The following is an 18,323-nucleotide window of genomic DNA, read 5'->3' on the forward strand; positions in this document are numbered from 1 at the left end:
CATTGCCATCACTAATCACTGAACATCATAGGTTTGGTCTGGGAGATCAAATCTGACTTATATTGTAGCAATTGAAATATAGCTTCTTCTTTCTATGTTTGTTCTGTTTTTTTCAAGTTATTCAGCCTGGTCAATGTTACTGCAAGGAAGGGTACGCTGGAGAAAAATGTGACCATTGTGCCTTTGGCTACCAAGGTTATCCAAATTGCATACGCTGTAATTGTAGCCTCATTGGCAGCATCAATGATGATCCATGTACTAAACCTTGCCTTTGCAAAGTAAGTACAGCTCTGATTTTTACTTTGATTTACTATACAGTGGTACATTGGTACTCAATTGCTTTGGAACTCAACACATTTTGACACAAAAGTTTTGTCCCATTACTCTTTGATTGGTACTTAACACATAATCTAGAACTTCTGGTGTCAACTGCCTTATGATTAACTACAGTACTTCTTATTGGAAAAAATTGTTTGGTACTCATTGTTTTTGATACTCATTGCATCTCCCAGAACCAATTAATGATGAGTACTACTGTATTAAAATTTTAACAACAATAATAATACACTTTAAAGTGGAAGTTGTCAGTTTATTTTGAGAAATTTTTCTCTTAATAGCAATCCTATATGTAACAATTAAGTGGAGTTTAAACAAAAATCTCCAGATGGGGATATAAACTAAGATTCATGATACAAGTGTTTCATACATTTTACATTGGCCCAAAATGTATCAGACTGTGAGTAAACCTTGGCTTAGAAAGAGCAATTCAAAATAATAGTCAATATTAAATTAATATGTTAATAAATTAATATTAATTAACATTGGGAGGACATGAGGACGTTATTTTTTTAACCACTCAACGTTTGCTTACACATTATTTACTTATCTACTATCTATAATGAAGTTGATGTTCTAATATGAATTTATGAGCTTCAAGAAACTTTATTTCCATGGCATTAGGTTCAATATTTAGCTTGTAAGTGCCAAAATAAGAAACTGAATGAAATTCAAACCAGAAAATGCTAATGATGAAAGTTGAATTTTGTGATCATGAAGTAGATTGCCTTTTTTGAACCTGATATTCATCTGATATGTGGAGGCTGTGGTTCTCACTATTCATAGCCAACATGATAGTTGGTATTTTTACTTATCATGTGACATTCTCAGTATAAAATACAAGTACTTATTGACGCATAATAAATAAGGGGTGAAAAATTTCTATTAAATACTTTATTTTTTCTTTCAGAATAACAGTCCTAGAAAAGGTTAAGGTAAAATTGCTACTATGTTTTACTGTATGTTGGTTATGATTATGTTCACAGGAAAATGTAGAAGGACAAAATTGTGACAGTTGCAAATCTGGATTCTATAATCTCCAAGAAAGAAACCCTCAGGGTTGCACTGAGTGCTTCTGTTTTGGTGTTTCTGATGTGTGTGAAAGTCTTCCTTGGTCCACTGCTAAGGTATAATAAGACTAATATTCCACATAGTATCTCATTTGTTTTCTTCAAGCATAACTTCCTTCCTGTGTTAATATTTCCTGGCAGGCATTCCCTCTCAGCCTGATTTCCATAAATGCTTTTACTCTGTTAATTATTTCACTCAATAAAAACTTACCTGTATGGGGTTGCAATTTAGGTTCAGGCTAAAAAGCCAAAGAGTGTCTAAGAAGTGGAGTATGGTTAACATAAAGGATTGGATATCAAATGAACAAAACATATTTCATACTTCTACTTTATCTAAAAGCAGCAAATTATCTGGAGATATATTATAATATTTGAAAGTATTGTTCAGTTACAGGTTTGCATACAACTTCTCTAATGAAAATCAAGCACTAATAGTTAATGTAAAAGATATGCTTGAACTTTGAGCATTTGCAATTTAAAATGTTTAGTACTGGAAGTAAGTATTGTAATAATCAGCTTAAAAACTGATAAAAGTGTTTTCCAGTAGGGAAGTGTTTGTATACCAGTCTGGAAAGCCACTCTCTGATGATAATAGGTATTCTACCACCCTACCCAGGGGACACAGCTGGTGCCACACTCAAATCCTGGCTGGGCACATTACTGAATGGGAAATACCTCTGCCCATGTCCTTTCACTAATACATGCCAGGCTGGCTCTTTCATCTTTTATTCAATTAGGGATGCCTGAGGCTTATTACATTTGATGTTGCATGTTTTTCTATAATATTGTTCATGTTACTATTCTACAAAGGCCTGAAAACTGCATTTAGAGGATAATCTTATATATGCTGCTACTTTCATATACAACTATGAATTGATTTAAATGTATAAATCAGTAAAAATATGAGGCATCTTCTGGAAGGTGTGCCCAAACCTCCTAGGTCATCTCTAAATAGTTCTGATGGACAGCTTCTTCAGTTGCTAGTGGTCCCAATAGAGAAGCATTATCTGTGCATGGCATATTACCTCTGACCTGGGAAAGCCACTCAAACTCTTTGTACAACCTAAATAAACAGCTATTCTGAAATCACATTCCTATATAAAGCATTTTAATGCTTTCATTGGGAAAAACTATATCCTGTGATTTTTATTCTGCTTGGATTACTCTGCCATAATACAATATCATATTTGGGCCAAATAAAAATAGAGCTTTGTTAAAGCAAAACACACACTTTCTCTCTGTTCCTTGATTAGTTAAATGCTTGATAATGTTTCCTATTTTATTAAGGTGTCTTCTATGATTGGGTGGGAGGTGACAACTCCTTATACTTCAAAAACTATACGACCTCAAGAAGATAACTTTGATAAATCTGATCAAATAAGTATTAACAACACTGAGGTTGCAAAAGTACTAAAGCCTCCTTATTACTGGTCTGCACCTAAATCATACCTTGGAAATAAGGTAAGAAGTTGGGAAGAAATATTTTTCCCCCCAATGGTCTGTGTATGTATAAAGTTTTCTGCATTGCATATTCACTGTATTATGTATATAATGTAACATTTAAAAATGCATAGGGCATCTTTTCCTAGGAATCCTACCATACTAGGATCATTAAAGTTATCTCTGGAATATATGTCATCTCTGACTCCCCCAATAATTGGTGTTGGAATTAAGATGCAAACATTGTTCACAAAAAGGAATGTGCATTTAAATATAGTAGCTGTTTCCCCTGTGTATATTTACTCATTGTACAGGAAAGATTTGGTTAAATAAATATTCATAGAACTGTTGCAAGGTACAATTTAGAGTTAAACAATAATTATATTTAGAAACCTCAGTTGTTCCAAAGACTAAAAATCGGTTCTTGAAATTTACGATTTTCTGTAATGAAAAGATAGTGAAACTAAAATGAAGTGAGGATTTTTTTAAAAAAAAACACTAAATGTAGAACTGTCAAGTCAGACATAGATGTTAGAATGTGATGGTAAATATGGAAAATAAGATTTTTTTTAGGATTTATTTGTTTTGTGTCCTACCTACATTTTTAACAGATAATTTAATAAGAAATCTTAAAGGGTGAAATCTGTCATTTACACTTCATATTGACAAGTGAAAAAGAAATAACACTTTTGATTTTTTGCCTTTTATGCTTTCAGCTCACTGCCTTTGGTGGCTATTTAAAGTATACCGTGTCTTACGATATTCCCATGGACAGTACAGATAGTGACCTGGTATCTAGTGTTGATGTTATTATCCAGGTAATCATATTAAATGAACAAGGATACAAAGTATGAATGCATAAAGTACTCTGAATGCTTTTGAGGGAGGAAGTTCCTAACTTGGTAGTTCCCTCTTGGTAGTTCTTTTGTTCCTTTTTGCAGTGCTTCCTAGAGGCGCTTCTGAATTTCTGCACGTGGTCCTTTAGTGGAAAATTGAAAAAAGATACAATTCTAACAATGAACTTGAAAACCTCTTCTGTCCTACAGACTTTTGAATTTTGGCTTTTAAAGTTTGTATACTCTGTCAGTGCATCTGATTTAAAGTCAAGAGCTGTCTTCTCCACCATGGTGTCTTCCAGTTGTACTGAGACTTGATTTGGATGAGAAAGTAATGATGTTAAGAGGGTTTTATGGCTAAATGGATTTATTTCCATGAAAATGTATTTAAATTTGTGATCTAGGATATAATATTCTGTTACACATGGAAAATAGTATAAGATGGTTTGAAAGAAATTAATGGTGTGCAAAATGTTTTGAATTTAGATTGTTCAAAATTATTTTAAATCCAAAACACCCCATTTGAGCAGAGACTAACTATTTAGAAAGTGGAAGGTTTTTTTTTCAAATCTTGATGTACTTCCAAAATAATTGACATATAGATAAAGATATATGACATTTGAAACTGATGTTTTCCATTAAGAACAGTTCAGATTCAAAACATCTTACATAATCTTAAAAGAAATGTAAAGTTTGGAAAAGATAGAGTGGGTTTTGTGGAAAAGAGGAATCCTGGGAATCTTGTATGGTTTCCATTAAGTGGAATTTTAAACAATTTCCAGTTAAACTTTAGAAATGTATAAAATAATAATACCTGTCATTTCAGGGCAATGGACATATTTTGTCTACAAGATCTGAAGGACTCTCTTTACAACCATATGAGGAATATTCCAATACAGTGCATCTTATCTCTGAAAACTTTGTTGATTTTAATACCAAGAAGTCAATAGATCGAGACACCCTGATGACAGTTTTAGTTAATGTTACCCACATTCTACTTAGGGCCAGTTACAACACTGCAGAAAAATCTGTATATAGGTAATGTAAATATCTGTTTAAAAATATATACTTAAGCCATAGGAAAAAAAATCACAAAATAATCTCAGAAGCATTCAATATATTCCTTTATTTAAAAAAAAATTAAAAGTTTAGGGCAAACATTTTACATGGGATAATATCAGGTTCCCAATTTTTTTTAATTAGATAGGATTAAGTGGTAGAGAATGTAGAAGAATAACAGTGCTGTTATTCTTAATAATTTGACCTGAAATGGCTGCTTCCTGTATTATCTGTTACCCAAATTTGCTAGGATCCTGGTTGTATTACAAATGTGTTGTAAAGCTCCTACTGATTACAACTAGATTTTATTTAGAATGTATAATAGATTGTAAAATGTATTTTATGTCAAATTATGCATGTAGAACAAGAAAGAATGCAAAGTTTTACCTGGGCATTTGTTTATTCTGTAGATATGCATTATTTTACACAGTGTAAAAAAACCAATACACTGTTTACATTATTCATTTCTCATTTTTATGTTATTACAGGTTGGACTCTGTGACTTTGGATACAGCAAATGCTAATCTCATAAACCTGTCTTCAGCTGTACATGTAGAATATTGTGAATGTCCACAAGGTTACTCCGGACTATCTTGTGAAGTAATTTCAGTATTTAATTCTTTGTTTGTTATGCAATATCTTGTGAAGTAATATTTTTATTTGTTTGTTTGTTATGCAGTATTATTGTCTCATTTTAAAATGGGTTTTCCAAAGGAATCACATAATCAATTTACTCATTAATGAAGCCATATATAGAAATACAACCTAAAAACATCAGCATGTAACCAAATATAAGAAGTAAAAATCATCAAGCACAGTCAGTGGTCCCTGATCAGCAAAACCAAGAAAAATAAAAATAAAAAATAATTAAGAAATGTGTTTAAAAGGCCATATGTTTAATACATATGATTGGAATTAAATAGATTAGAGAATAAAATATTATTTGCTAGCATTGCCAAAATGGTATAATATGTGTAGTCATTATTTCTTTCAGGAAATTCCAAAATTGTGGGGCATCTACCATAAAAATGTCCTTCTCTTCAGTGAATAAGACTCCCAAAGATTAATTGATTCATTTACTTACTTATTTCCTGCCTTTATTATAACTCAAGGCAGCAATAATACTTCTCCTATTTTCCCCAAAACAATAATCCTGTGAGGTGGGTTGGGCTGAGAAAGAGTGGCTGACCCAAAGTCACCCAGTTAGCTTTCATGCCTAAGGTGGAACTAGAAATCACACTCTCCTGGTTTCCAGATCAACACCTGGCTCTTAAGATAATTCTAATGACTGACTCTAAGATAGCCACTTAGCATGCTTATTAGGGCAGTGCAGTGTGGTCCAAAGGGAAAAATATGACTTTTTAAGCATTTCATGTGCATACCAAGTCAACCTTTCCCCTTCAAATTTGGTTTTGTGTCACATCCCTTATATATATATACATATACATATACATATACATATACATATACATATACATATACATATACATATACATATACATATACATACATATACATATATATATATATATATATATATATATATATATATATATATATATATATATATATATATATATATAAACCAAGGATCCATATATATATATATATACACACACACACACACACACACACACACACACACACACACACACACACACACACATATATATATATATATATATATATATATATATATACATATACATATATATATACATATATATATATGTGTGTGTGTGTGTGTGTGTGTGTGTGTGTGTGTGTGTGTGTGTGTGTATTAAATGCTTGTTAACTATTTAGATTACCTTGCTAGGCCCCAACCTTTATTTCCTGTTTCAGCCTAACCAAAGGCCATCGACAGGCAGTAGTCACATATATATATTAGTAGTAAGCAGTTATAGCCTACATAAAAACTGCCTTTTGACCTGCAGTTTTGAAAATTGCAGTGCCAAAATACCATTTCTTATTCTGTTTATCTAAAACAACTTCACATATTTTCCGCTTTGTGAATAACATAATCTCTGTCGTAATTTTTTTAAGGAACCTGGTAAAAGTTCAGTTTTCCCTATATCTAGATCTAAAAGTAAAATCACATAATGGTTATCCTTTTTTGTGAAAACTGTTATTATTTTATTATTTATTAATGAAACTCATAAAGGTATTAATATATTTATAAAACTGATTATTTTCTTTTATATGCTATAAGAAAGAACTCAGATATTTTATTTTATTTTTATAAGTTTTTTATTGATTTTCCAATGTTATAATAGTATCTGGGTTACAATAGTTCCATTTCATACAAATTCATATTATTACAAATCTCCAATTTATTGTGACCAGTATTTCCTCTCTTTTTTTCCTCAAATACATATTATCTCTTATCTAAATTAACATACTTCTTATTGTTATCCATCAGTTATTTAGTAGTTTTCTTAGTAGTTTTCTTGTCAATACTTTTGTATATTTTATAATTTAACATTCCATCTTTAAAACATCAAACACCTTATATATTTTTCCAGTTTTAGTTTTGCATTGATATTAAAGTTAAATGTTTGAAGTTTCTCATTTTTATATTTCTGGGTGACCTCTCTTCCCTTTACACAATTCTCTCCAATACCTGGTAATATAAGTACACTTCTTCTCTATCTAATTGCCATATCAACAAGTTAGTAATACAATATAATATTCTTATTTTCATTATGATTTCCTCATATTGAAAATTAGCCAAAATTTCTTCCATTTTAACACTTAATACATCCTTTCATATTACTACATCCAAGTATACTAACTACATTATATCATTCTTAACATAAATATATCTTAAACAATTTCATTTAAACAGCTCAATATTTCAATTTAACTGTTAATATTCATACATCTATTTTTAATTAGCCAGTATTTTTATCTACTTGTCAAAATAATCTCTTATAGCCCAAATACAATCCTGTCTATTTTAGTATTTTCCATTTCAAGCCTCTTAAATATGTCCAATCTTCTTCAATCTTATTCTTGCTTTTTTTCCTTTGCCATAGCATTTTTCGCTTCTTTGCTTCAGGGTCATCAAAGAATTCTTGTGTTATTGTATCATATTGAAGTGACCCTCCAATCTCCATTTTTGAAGGGTTGAGGGGTCTAATAAAAACACCAAATCTTCTCATTATTTTCACCTCTTGATATAATTGTCCTGGATTATATATTTTTCTTCCATTTGTTTCTTATTTTGCTCCTCAAATGTCTGTGCTTGTTGAGTAATTAATTCTTCTGTCAGTGTATTTTATTGTTCAGTTTCTTCTGTTAAGTTCTATCCCAATAAATTATTAGTTGTAGTCACAATTTGAGTTTGCTTCTCCAAGACGCTTTCTAGTTCTAGCTCTTATTTCATCACCGGCTGTAGAAAGGAACTGATAAGTTTGGTAGGTTGTTTTCATCATAGCATAGATTTGTTTTTGTATTTCTTCCATGGTGGAGTTTCACATCTGGTATTCAAGGTTATTCTTATTTTTAGAATGTCAGATTGCAGTTTCAGGCTTAGCCACTGAGTGTCCCCCGAGTGCTTAGAAAGTTCTTTTCTTTTCTTTTAGGAACTGTCTGTTAATCTCTTTCCAATTTATTTCTTCTATTTAGAAGAGATTTTCAAATAAAAGTAGGAAATAGTAGGTAGTCCAAAGCTTTTAGTCCACAAATTATAAAGTTCTAGTTTAGGTCCAAATCAATTTTTCAATGTTTTTTTTTTAAAAAACACCCCTTGAGGCTTGGTCGCCACTTATTTGAAGGGAGGGTTAAAATCCCCCTACCTCTCCACAGGGGGGGGGACGGTACTTAGCAGCTCATTTAGGTGGAAAGAAGATTAGGGTATAAGAGGAATCTTACCCAGTCTCTTCCATGCTGCTTTAATGATGCCTGGTGGTAAGCCTTGGTGGAGCAGTGGGCTAATGCCTCCTTAAGTAACACCAGCTGCCTGCAATTAGTGCAGGTTCGCATCCCACCAGGCTCAAGGTTGACTCAGCCTTCCATCCTTCCGAGGTAGGTAAAATGAGGACCCAGATTGTTGGGGGCAATTAAGCTGACTTTGTAATAATGCCGCTTGGGTGGTGTATGAAAGCCCTAATAAGCAGGCATATACATAGAATGAAGGCTACTGCTAAGCTTGTAAGCCGCCCTGAGTCTTCGGAGAAGGGCGGGATATAAATGGAATTAAAATAAATAAAAATAAAAAAATAAGTGTCACTTAGGCTGTCTACAGATTAGTAACCAGCCATGTTGCTATGGTCGGTCTCTTATCCTCCTGTATAAAGGGAATGCAGGCACTAATGGGAGGGTTGAGGCTTCCCCGTGTTTGTGCAAAAGTCCCTTCTTGCTGGTTGCCCCTCCAGGGTGACTCTCAGGACCCCCCAGCTATGCAAAACTGGATGTGGAAGATGAGATCCATCCTTCAGACGTCCATAATGGCAGCATTGGCAAACCAGAAGTCAGAACTCAGATATTTTAGCCCACTATTTAAATGCTTTTGAAATTGTTGTCAGACACAGAGAGATCTGCAATCAGCTCTTGTTAAATTTCCTGAAAAAACACTATAGGTCTAAAATTGTAGAGTCTTATTTATGGGTAACATAGTTTGATTTGGTTTAATAGGTTTTCAAATATTGCTATGCTGAATCTGTAAGGCCAAGTTTATGATAATTAACACATGCTTGCTGTAATCTCTTTTTTACACTATTTTTAGACCTGTGTTCCTGGTTACTATCGAGTGGATGCAATACTTTTTGGAGGGATTTGCCTGCCGTGTGATTGCAATGGTCATGCAACAGAATGTGATAGTCGCGGTGTTTGTATTGTAAGTCATTTGTGTCCTGGTTCTAAGATCAAACCACTCCTGGTTTGTAAAATGTTAAATTTTTAAACGTGCATCAAACAAGGAGGGGTACATTTTGCTAACCATTTCTGCTACCTTTAAAGTCTACTTTTTGTGTATATTAAAGTAATTGAAAGTCTGTCTTTAGTTATAACTAATGTAAAACACATTTTATAAGAAACTCTATGCAAGCTACAGCTTTTTTTTCATTCAGGTCAATGGCCAAATTCCTATAGATCTGAGGGAAAAAATACTGGAGCATTTTATTTTATTATTTTATTTATATGGCTGACTATCTCATCTCAGCAATTCTGGGTGGCTCCTAACTGATAATTATATGATTTTTTAAAAAAAAATCGATTGTGAACATTATTTCCAAGTAATATTTTCATATACATTATTTTTTTAAGAACGGAGTGAAAATGTCTGAATGAGTTGTATGATTGCCAGACTAAAATACCATTTCATTTGCTTTAATTGCCCATCAAAATAATGCAGCTAATTTATGAAATCAAATGTGTGTATCAGTTCTGGTAGAGGGCACATGCATTAGTTGTTGCTGCGAGTTTACAAAAGCTTATTGCCACTGGCATCCCTGTTTTTTTGTGTTTGTTCTTTGGATACTAAGGTCGTCATGCTTTTTCATGCTGAGCTCCCTCTGGAAATAAAATTCCATCCAAATTAAGTATCAAAGGGCTTCTTGTGTGTTTATAGGCTTGTGAGCATAATACCACAGGGCAATCTTGTGAGCAGTGTTTGCCAGGATTCTACGGAATGCCTTCCAGAGGAACCACAGAGGATTGCCAGCCATGTGCCTGTCCACTGAGAAGTGCTACTAACAAGTAAACTGCTTATTGGAAATGATATATTAAAAACTCCAGCAATTTCAGACAAGCAGGGCCACTAAGAGACCAGGGAGTGGAGGAGGAAGGAAAATCAGAAAGGGAAGGGGAAAAATCAAGACAAAAGTTCCACTTCATTCATCTGAAATTATCACTTTTGTTTGTCCAAAAGAGGAAGTATGTTTTTCTCTAGTTTTTTTAAAGTTAAAATGTAGCCCTTCTTGAAAAGTAGTGTTGTGTGCTGTTAATACTAAAAAAAATAAATCTGCTAGCATTTTGCTATTTATATAAATAGTAATAGTTTATGCTTGCCAAGTGACTGGTAGCAATCCAGTAAGTTGTTTCAGGTATTTTGGAGGGGTTTATCTTTTAAGGCAGGGGTGTCAAACTTAATTTCATTGAGGGCCGCATCAGCATTGCGGTTGCCCTCAAGGGGCCGGGTGGGTAGGGCCAGGGTGGGCGTGGCCTACTGGGTGGGCGTGGCTAGAGTGTGTATGGCCTACTGGGTGGGCGTGGCCAGCTCTACATCATTCGCATCAAGGGTGCCTATGGGGGCCTGGGCAGGAGTGGGACAGATCTGAGGGTCTCTGTCAGAAGGAGGGTCTCTGGGCCGGGGCCAAGGGAGTGGGGGCCGTTCCCTCACTGTTTCCAGGATGGCTTCGCGGGCCACATGAAACCACTTCGCGGGCCGGATCCGGCCCCCGGGCCTTGTGTTTGACATGTCTGTTTTAAGGGATTTAAAAGTTTTTCCTCTCCTAAATACTGAATCTTTCAGGTACTGTAAAGTTGTTTATGTGGAAAGACACACATGTAGCTAAGAAAGAAATTGTGTATACACTTACACAAGTGTAATACAATTTGAAACAGTAAGGAGTAGGGCTTGATTCTAAATAGGCACATATAGGATTGAACAATGATTGTATTCTCTTGTATACCTTAATTCAGGGGTCCTCAACCTTGGAAACTTTAAGTCTCCCAGAATTCCTCAGCCAGCAAAGTCCACAAGTCTTAAAAGTTGCCAAGGTTGAGGACCCTTGCCCTAATTATTATATTGTGCAGTCATTAACTCGGCATGCGTTTGATGTATTAACTTTATATAATCTACCACATAATTCTTAAGCTATTTATTTTTAGTTTCAGTCCTACTTGTCATTTGGATAACAGAGGTGAAGTTGTCTGTGATGAATGTTCTCCAGGTTATGCAGGAGTCAGATGTGAAAGGTATGGAGTAGCAGAAATTGTTGTTAGTCAGGTATCAATAACAATCAACTTGATTGTTGATCCAGAAGTTATTAATAACTGAAAAACAGTTAAGCAGCAATTTCTGAAAGTGATTAGAAAAAGAAGCATGGAAACCCAGGGTTCTTTTGAAAGCGCCAACTGTGGTTTGAGCAAAAAGATTACTATTCCCTCATCACCCAGAGCTCTAAACTTCCCCAGAGAAGACTATCTTGTGGTCTCCTTATGAAGAACAACTATATGGAGCATCTGTGGGTGATTTCAAGTCCTGTCCAGAAATGGAGATGAATTATGACAAATTGGTCTATTGTCAGCTCTGCAGTCATTGGCTCTGCTTTTAGCAGAGCTGTCTACAGTTTGCCATTTCTTCCCTGGAAGTGCTGTTGTTACTGTATTGATCCATCTTGTGCAGTTTTTATAACTTTGTCAAACATAGTATCTTGACAATGATAATATCTACAATGGGTTTTCTTTTTGCACAATAGGTCCAAATTATGAAAATAAGTAGGAAATATGATTGTAGACCTTTTAACTGAATATATTCACTGCATCAGTGAGATGGGTGGCATAAATAACAGACTTTTACTCTGATACAATTGTCCTATGTTATGTGCAGATGTGCAAATGGATATTATGGCAATCCTTTAGTGCCAGGAAAACCATGCCTTCCTTGTGACTGTAATGGCAATGTAAACCCACTGGAGGATGGCCACTGTCACTCAGTTACAGGGGAATGTTTGAAATGCATTGGAAATACTGTAGGACGTCACTGTGAGAGGTGTGCTGATGGCTATTATGGGGATGCAGTGACCAACAAACATTGTTATGGTGAGTTCCTCTTGGTCAATTAAATATTTATTTATTTTTTTTATTTTAATTCCATTTATATCCCGCCCTTCTTTGAAGACTCAGGGCGGCTTACAAGCTTAGCAGTAGCCTTCATTCTATGTATATGCCTGCTTATTAGGGCTTTCACACACATCCCAAGCGGCATTATTACAAAGTCAGTTTAATTGCCCCCAACAATCTGGGTCCTCATTTTACCTACCTCGGAAGGATGGAAGGCTGAGTCAACCTTGAGCCTGGTGGGATGCGAACCTGCACTAATTGCAGGCAGCTGGTGTTACTTAAGGAGGCATTAGCCCACTGCTCCACCAAGGCTCTATATAAAGTATTTGTAAGTTGAACACAGCCATTTTGACCTGACAAAGCTATTTGGTTCCCTGGTACTTAACACTTTCATTGTAGGTATCATATCTTGTTTTGAATTGATGTTCTGCATGAACTTTTCATAGACTTTGCCAAAGCAGTTTGTCTTTCAGCAAGGAAATTGGTTACAGTTGTTAATCTTAAGATTAGAATGAAGGATATTTACTTCTAATTTAAAAATGTGAGATCATTTTCAGTACTCATTATCTTATCAGCAATGATCAGTCAACAATGTATCTCCTGTTTCTGCATTTCTTTGAGCTTTCCTCACCTCAAGGTTGGGAGACTGTCATAAACAGAATTTTGCATAACACCAAGAATCTACTTACTCATTAATAAAAATCAGGGAACTCTCATTTGAGTAGAAATACTTTCCAGTTACAGTTGGAATTTTTTGGATTGTAACATTAATTTCTTGTTCCAAAGATATAAATGTAAAATAATAATGCTAAAACTATAGAAAAGTAAGAGTTGAATTTTACATTTTATTTGGAAAAACACGTTATAATTACTACTGTGTATTTTCTCACAATAATATTCATCTTTTCTCTTTGTTCTTTTTTATATCTAAGCTTGTGAATGTGACATAAATGGCTCTGTTTCCAGCATCTGTCATCATGAAACTGGCCTCTGCCAATGCAAAGCTAATGTAGTCGGGAAGAGATGTGATAAATGCTTGGTAAAAAAACAATTATGTTACTAACGCATAATGTTTTTACTACATACGTACATATATTTAAATTTCAGTATAACAGTGAAATGATCTGGATGTAATTCATAATCAGTAAAAGACAAAATCAAACTAAGATGATACCAAAAAAAGGGATTTTTTTTATTGAAGTCATACTGAGGGATCATAACAGACTGTCTTAATTTTAGTTCCAGAGATCTTGGGGAATAGAGCCTTCTCATCACCCTACACAATTTACATCCGTCTCTTTTCTTTACTCCAAATACAGCTGGCATCTGCAAGGCAGGAATGATGGGAAAGAGATAAAACCATCTTTCCCAGCCTTCAAGGAATTATGAGATCAGTTTTAATAAATCTAATTGATTGAAAAAAATAAACATTTAAAAGGATATCTGTGAATGCAACAAAGCTGTTGGATAGAGCTAAAGCTTCAGATAATTGAAGTATCTGTTTATCATTAAACTTTAGGGTTTTTTCATAGTAATTGAAAATTAGGGAACTAAATAGAGCAAAATAGAAAAAAAAGATGTCCTGCTCATCTCCGGAAAGGCATGCTTGAATTGGTGTAATCAAACTCTTCGTTATCATAGTGTCCTGTCCTCTGTTCATGGTTTAGAATTGAACCATGGATTAAGAATATAAAGGCTAAAATTATGCAGCCAGAGGATCTGGCATTAATTAGGAATGAAACAAGCTTTTTTATCTCACTAATCCAAAATATACCTTTGAAAGTAGTTTCATGTTATCAACACTTGCAAATTATAGCTATCAAAATATGAAATAGCTAACCTGTTGAAGGAGCTGTTTATATGCTAGTAAAAGATAGTACTATTTTCATTTCCCTCTAAATGTTGAATTTAGCATTTAATTGGCTTTGTCTAATCAACCTGATCTTAATGTATTTCTACATTTTGATAGATATTAGTAGATAGCTGACTGTTAAATTGTTCGTTATTCTTTTTTGATTAGACGAATCCCAGAGCATTTGAAAAACCACTCCTTTCTAATGTGCTTCCAAAGAGAACAGCAACAATCTATAGCAAACGTGATATTAGAAGAATAGGAGGAGCAGGAAGGGGGGGGAGGAGGGGAGTGATTTAAAAAGTACCCAAATGCTTTCCCCCACCTTTCTTTCTTACAGTTTGGTTATTATGGCCTAAGTACTACAGCTGGTTGCCTTCTCTGCCATTGCAGTAAAATTGGCTCAGCTGCAGAAGATTGTAATGAAGAAGGACAGTGTCGCTGTGCACTAGGAGTGGCTGGAGACAAGTGTGATCATTGTGCTCCAGGGTTTTATGCATTTCAGGATGGTGGTTGCAAACGTAAGTTTTAGCTCATAAACTAATCATGCAATAACTAAAATTGTTCTAAAAGTGAAAACAACCAATTGCCCCTGGAGCTGCAAACCAGGATACCAAACTGATGTAAAATGCCTCTTTGAAGATATTCATGTTATCACTAACATGGAGAATTGTGCTATCTAACCTGTTTTTAGATCCTTTTATACAGTGTGGTTATTTTATATTTATTAATTAGATTCTTATCCTGCCTTTACTACTTTATAAGTAACTCAAGGCAGTGAACATACTTAATATTATTTTCTCCTCCTAGTTTTCACATGACAACAACTTTGTGAAGTGGTTTAGGCTGAGAGAAAGTGACTGGCCCAAAGCCATCCAGCTGGTTTTTGTGCCAAAGGCAAGACTAGAACTCACAGTTTCCTAGTTTCTAGGCCAGCACCCCAATCACTGCACCAAATTGACTCTGTCTCTATCTCTTCCTCTCAGCCTCTCTCTCTCTCCCTCTCTCTCTCTCTCTCTCTCTCTCTCTCTCTCTCTCTCTCCTCCCTTCTCTCTTATATTATGAAATCATTCCATTTTAGCAGTGAATACAGATGGAAAAGATTAGATAATTTAAAATGAAAACAGCATCACATGTAATTACAAAAACATTTACTTGATATAGGCACAATAGTGGAAGGGATACATTTCTTTTAATAAACATTGGAAAATAAATGTTAGGATTTCACAAGGAACTAACTTTCAGAATTCTTAAATCCTAGATTTTAAAAAAAGTCAACTAATAATTCTTCTAGTTTACTTGTTTCTCTCCTGCCTTAATTTCAGCTTGTGATTGTGCTCATACTCACAATACATGTGATAAAGATTCGGGACAATGCATTTGTTCTCCTCATACAACTGGAGAAAAATGTGAAGTTTGTGAAGAAAATTTCTGGGGTCATGATAGAGAGAAGGGATGCAAGGTAATGTGCTTGTTGTGATCTATTATAAAAGGAAATTAAGTATTTTTAAAAAATTGAATGAAATGTAATGATTTACTTTTATATAAAACTCTACATCAGACATGTCAAACTTGCAACATCATGTGATGTCATGCGATGTATCGGAACTTTCCTCCCATTGCCAGCAATGGGGTGGGCATGGTTTCCTCGTGATGCGTCCGGCCCACGGGACGGCAATTTGACACCCCTGCTCTACATATTAGGTTTCTTTCCACCATGTGTTATTTCGGATACGTTTCCTCTTTCTTTTTAATGCATCTAAATAGATAACCAGATGATAAGACAGATTGATTACCAGGGTAAACCAAGATAAAAATTATCATATAAGCCATGAAATACTTGGGTGTAAGTAAAATAATGTAGCACTAAGACTAAAACTAGTTCTTAAGATTAAGAAAAAACATTAAAATTATAAATGAATTCTAAAAAATAGAAATTCAGTCTATAGTGCATTAGGTTCAGGATATAAAAATACATTGTTTAAAAATCTAACAATCTAAAATATTAATAAGTTGTGGTTGATAGTGTATACATGATCAAAAATTGTTGGAGCAAATACAAAGATGTGACTCTTGTAGATCAATTGTTTGGGCACATTCATAGTTTCTGTACAAAATGTTACTACATTATGTGTAATAAGGTTTTTCTTACCTAATGAAAGAAAATTAACATAAGATTTCTCAGAAGACCTGGAGCATGTAACAATGTGGAAAAAATATGTGTTTTGGAGTATAATTATAGAAACAGCAGTGTGGTAGCACATGGAGGAGAATAGATTCAATAAAACTATTGTGACAAGTGTAGGTTCAAGTAATTAAGTAACTTTATTAAATCTCCCATATAAAGGTGCAAGCTATTATGTCTGGTTCTGAGGATAAATCTTTATTAAAATAGGATGATCAATGAGCTTGTTTCCACTTGGAGTATTTAAGCTGTATTTTTAGATAATTTTTTAGAGAAACCTACTCAATACCTAAAAATCAAGGAGATATAAAAAAATCAATAGACAAGATATGAGTAATAAAGACTTTTTTAAAAATCATTGAGTTCAAGAGAACTGAAAATTATTAGGTAAAAGAATTATAACAGAAATGTGAATAACCTGATGGAAAAATAATAGCATTAACATCAATAATTAATAATTAAGCTTTTACTGCAGTGCTCATCTGGCTAATCCTTACCTCAGAATTACTATAGATAATTTGGTGTCAGCACTGTCCTTAGCCTATATTTTGGTCAAGGTTTTAACTGAGATTGAGCTAAGAATTTGTACTGCAAATGGTTTGAACTGAGAAGTTATATCTCCTGCCTGGTGTATGAAAACAATTAGAATAGCCAAGACGTTTTTGAGCCCATAAGACCACATATTTAAAAATCCTTACTTGCTCAGACTTCTGTACTTCTAATCTATAACAGCGCTTCCTAAATGCTTCTTTTAATGGTAGATACTCATAATACTTGGAATGCTGCATTCTGTTTATAAAGTGGTCAAGCCAAAATTATACTCTAGGTCCATAACACACTATATAGTGCGTGCCACTTAATAAAAATAACATTTTGCTGATGAGAAGTGACTGAATTAATGAAATAAAATTTTCAGCAGAGAATCCTTCTTCTGGTAAAAATGGTCAATAGAAACTTTTCTTTTTGCTGATTAAAATTTTAGACAATACAAATGTAAATATCTCAATTACTGGAGTTCTAAATTATTCTCTAAAATACTAATTGAATTGTAGGAAATATTGCTATTACAATCCATTTGCACTTTTGGCTATAATCTAAAGGATTGTATAGAAGAATTTGACTGTTAGTTCATTTCTTTTCACATTTTTGTAATATACTATAGCTTCTTATTTAAAACCTGAATTGGAAATGCTGTATAAAAAGCAATTTGTCTATTAAATCATAATACAATTACTATCATTTAGTTCAGGGGTCTTCAAACTTGGCCCTTTTATGATTTGTGGACTTCAACTCCCAGAATTCCTCAGCCAGGCACGCTGTTGCAGCATCCCAGAGTCATGTGATCATTTGCGACCTTCCCAACTGAGTTCTGACAAGCAAAGTCATTTGGGTGGAAGTGGGCAGCTTTGACCTCTTTACGACCTGTGGACTTCAATGCCCAGAATTCCTGAGAGTTCCATGGTGGCTGAGGAATTCTGGGAGTTGAAGTCCACAAGTCATAAAAGGGCCAAGTTTGAAGACCCCTGATTTAGTTGATAATGTATAGCAACAAAAGTGCTTTGATGTTTCCTGAAACTTTCTGAACTTGCCCAGTTCCATTCTAGATTTTTTACTGAATGGAGCAGTTCAAGAAATAGTATTTTCCCTCTCTTTATTTCAGTTGACTGATTTCAATATAGTCAGCTTTATTGCATTCTAAAGTCACTACAATTTCACTACAAAGGTTTATTAGTAAATTATTTTGACCCAATTTTTTAAAG

General features: G+C 34.1%; 1 protein-coding gene across 1 annotated transcript in view; it reads left to right on the forward strand.

The window, feature by feature from the left end:
- Positions 1–18,323, forward strand: part of LAMA1 (laminin subunit alpha 1) — a gene marked incomplete at both ends in the record, with an annotated part of 96,760 nt that overhangs the window by 31,692 nt on the left and 46,745 nt on the right. The window contains 13 exons of the mRNA XM_083358725.1: positions 118–278; positions 1,323–1,463; positions 2,694–2,867; positions 3,563–3,664; positions 4,509–4,720; positions 5,230–5,341; positions 9,468–9,578; positions 10,311–10,438; positions 11,573–11,659; positions 12,294–12,505; positions 13,459–13,565; positions 14,719–14,899; positions 15,704–15,840. Of these exons, the coding sequence (XP_083214851.1) occupies positions 118–278; positions 1,323–1,463; positions 2,694–2,867; positions 3,563–3,664; positions 4,509–4,720; positions 5,230–5,341; positions 9,468–9,578; positions 10,311–10,438; positions 11,573–11,659; positions 12,294–12,505; positions 13,459–13,565; positions 14,719–14,899; positions 15,704–15,840 (1,865 nt within the window). The remainder of the gene's footprint in view (positions 1–117; positions 279–1,322; positions 1,464–2,693; positions 2,868–3,562; positions 3,665–4,508; positions 4,721–5,229; positions 5,342–9,467; positions 9,579–10,310; positions 10,439–11,572; positions 11,660–12,293; positions 12,506–13,458; positions 13,566–14,718; positions 14,900–15,703; positions 15,841–18,323) is intronic.

The sequence above is a fragment of the Vipera ursinii genome (genome assembly GCF_947247035.1).
Source record: "Vipera ursinii genome assembly, chromosome: 3".
Taxonomy (NCBI): domain Eukaryota; kingdom Metazoa; phylum Chordata; class Lepidosauria; order Squamata; family Viperidae; genus Vipera; species Vipera ursinii.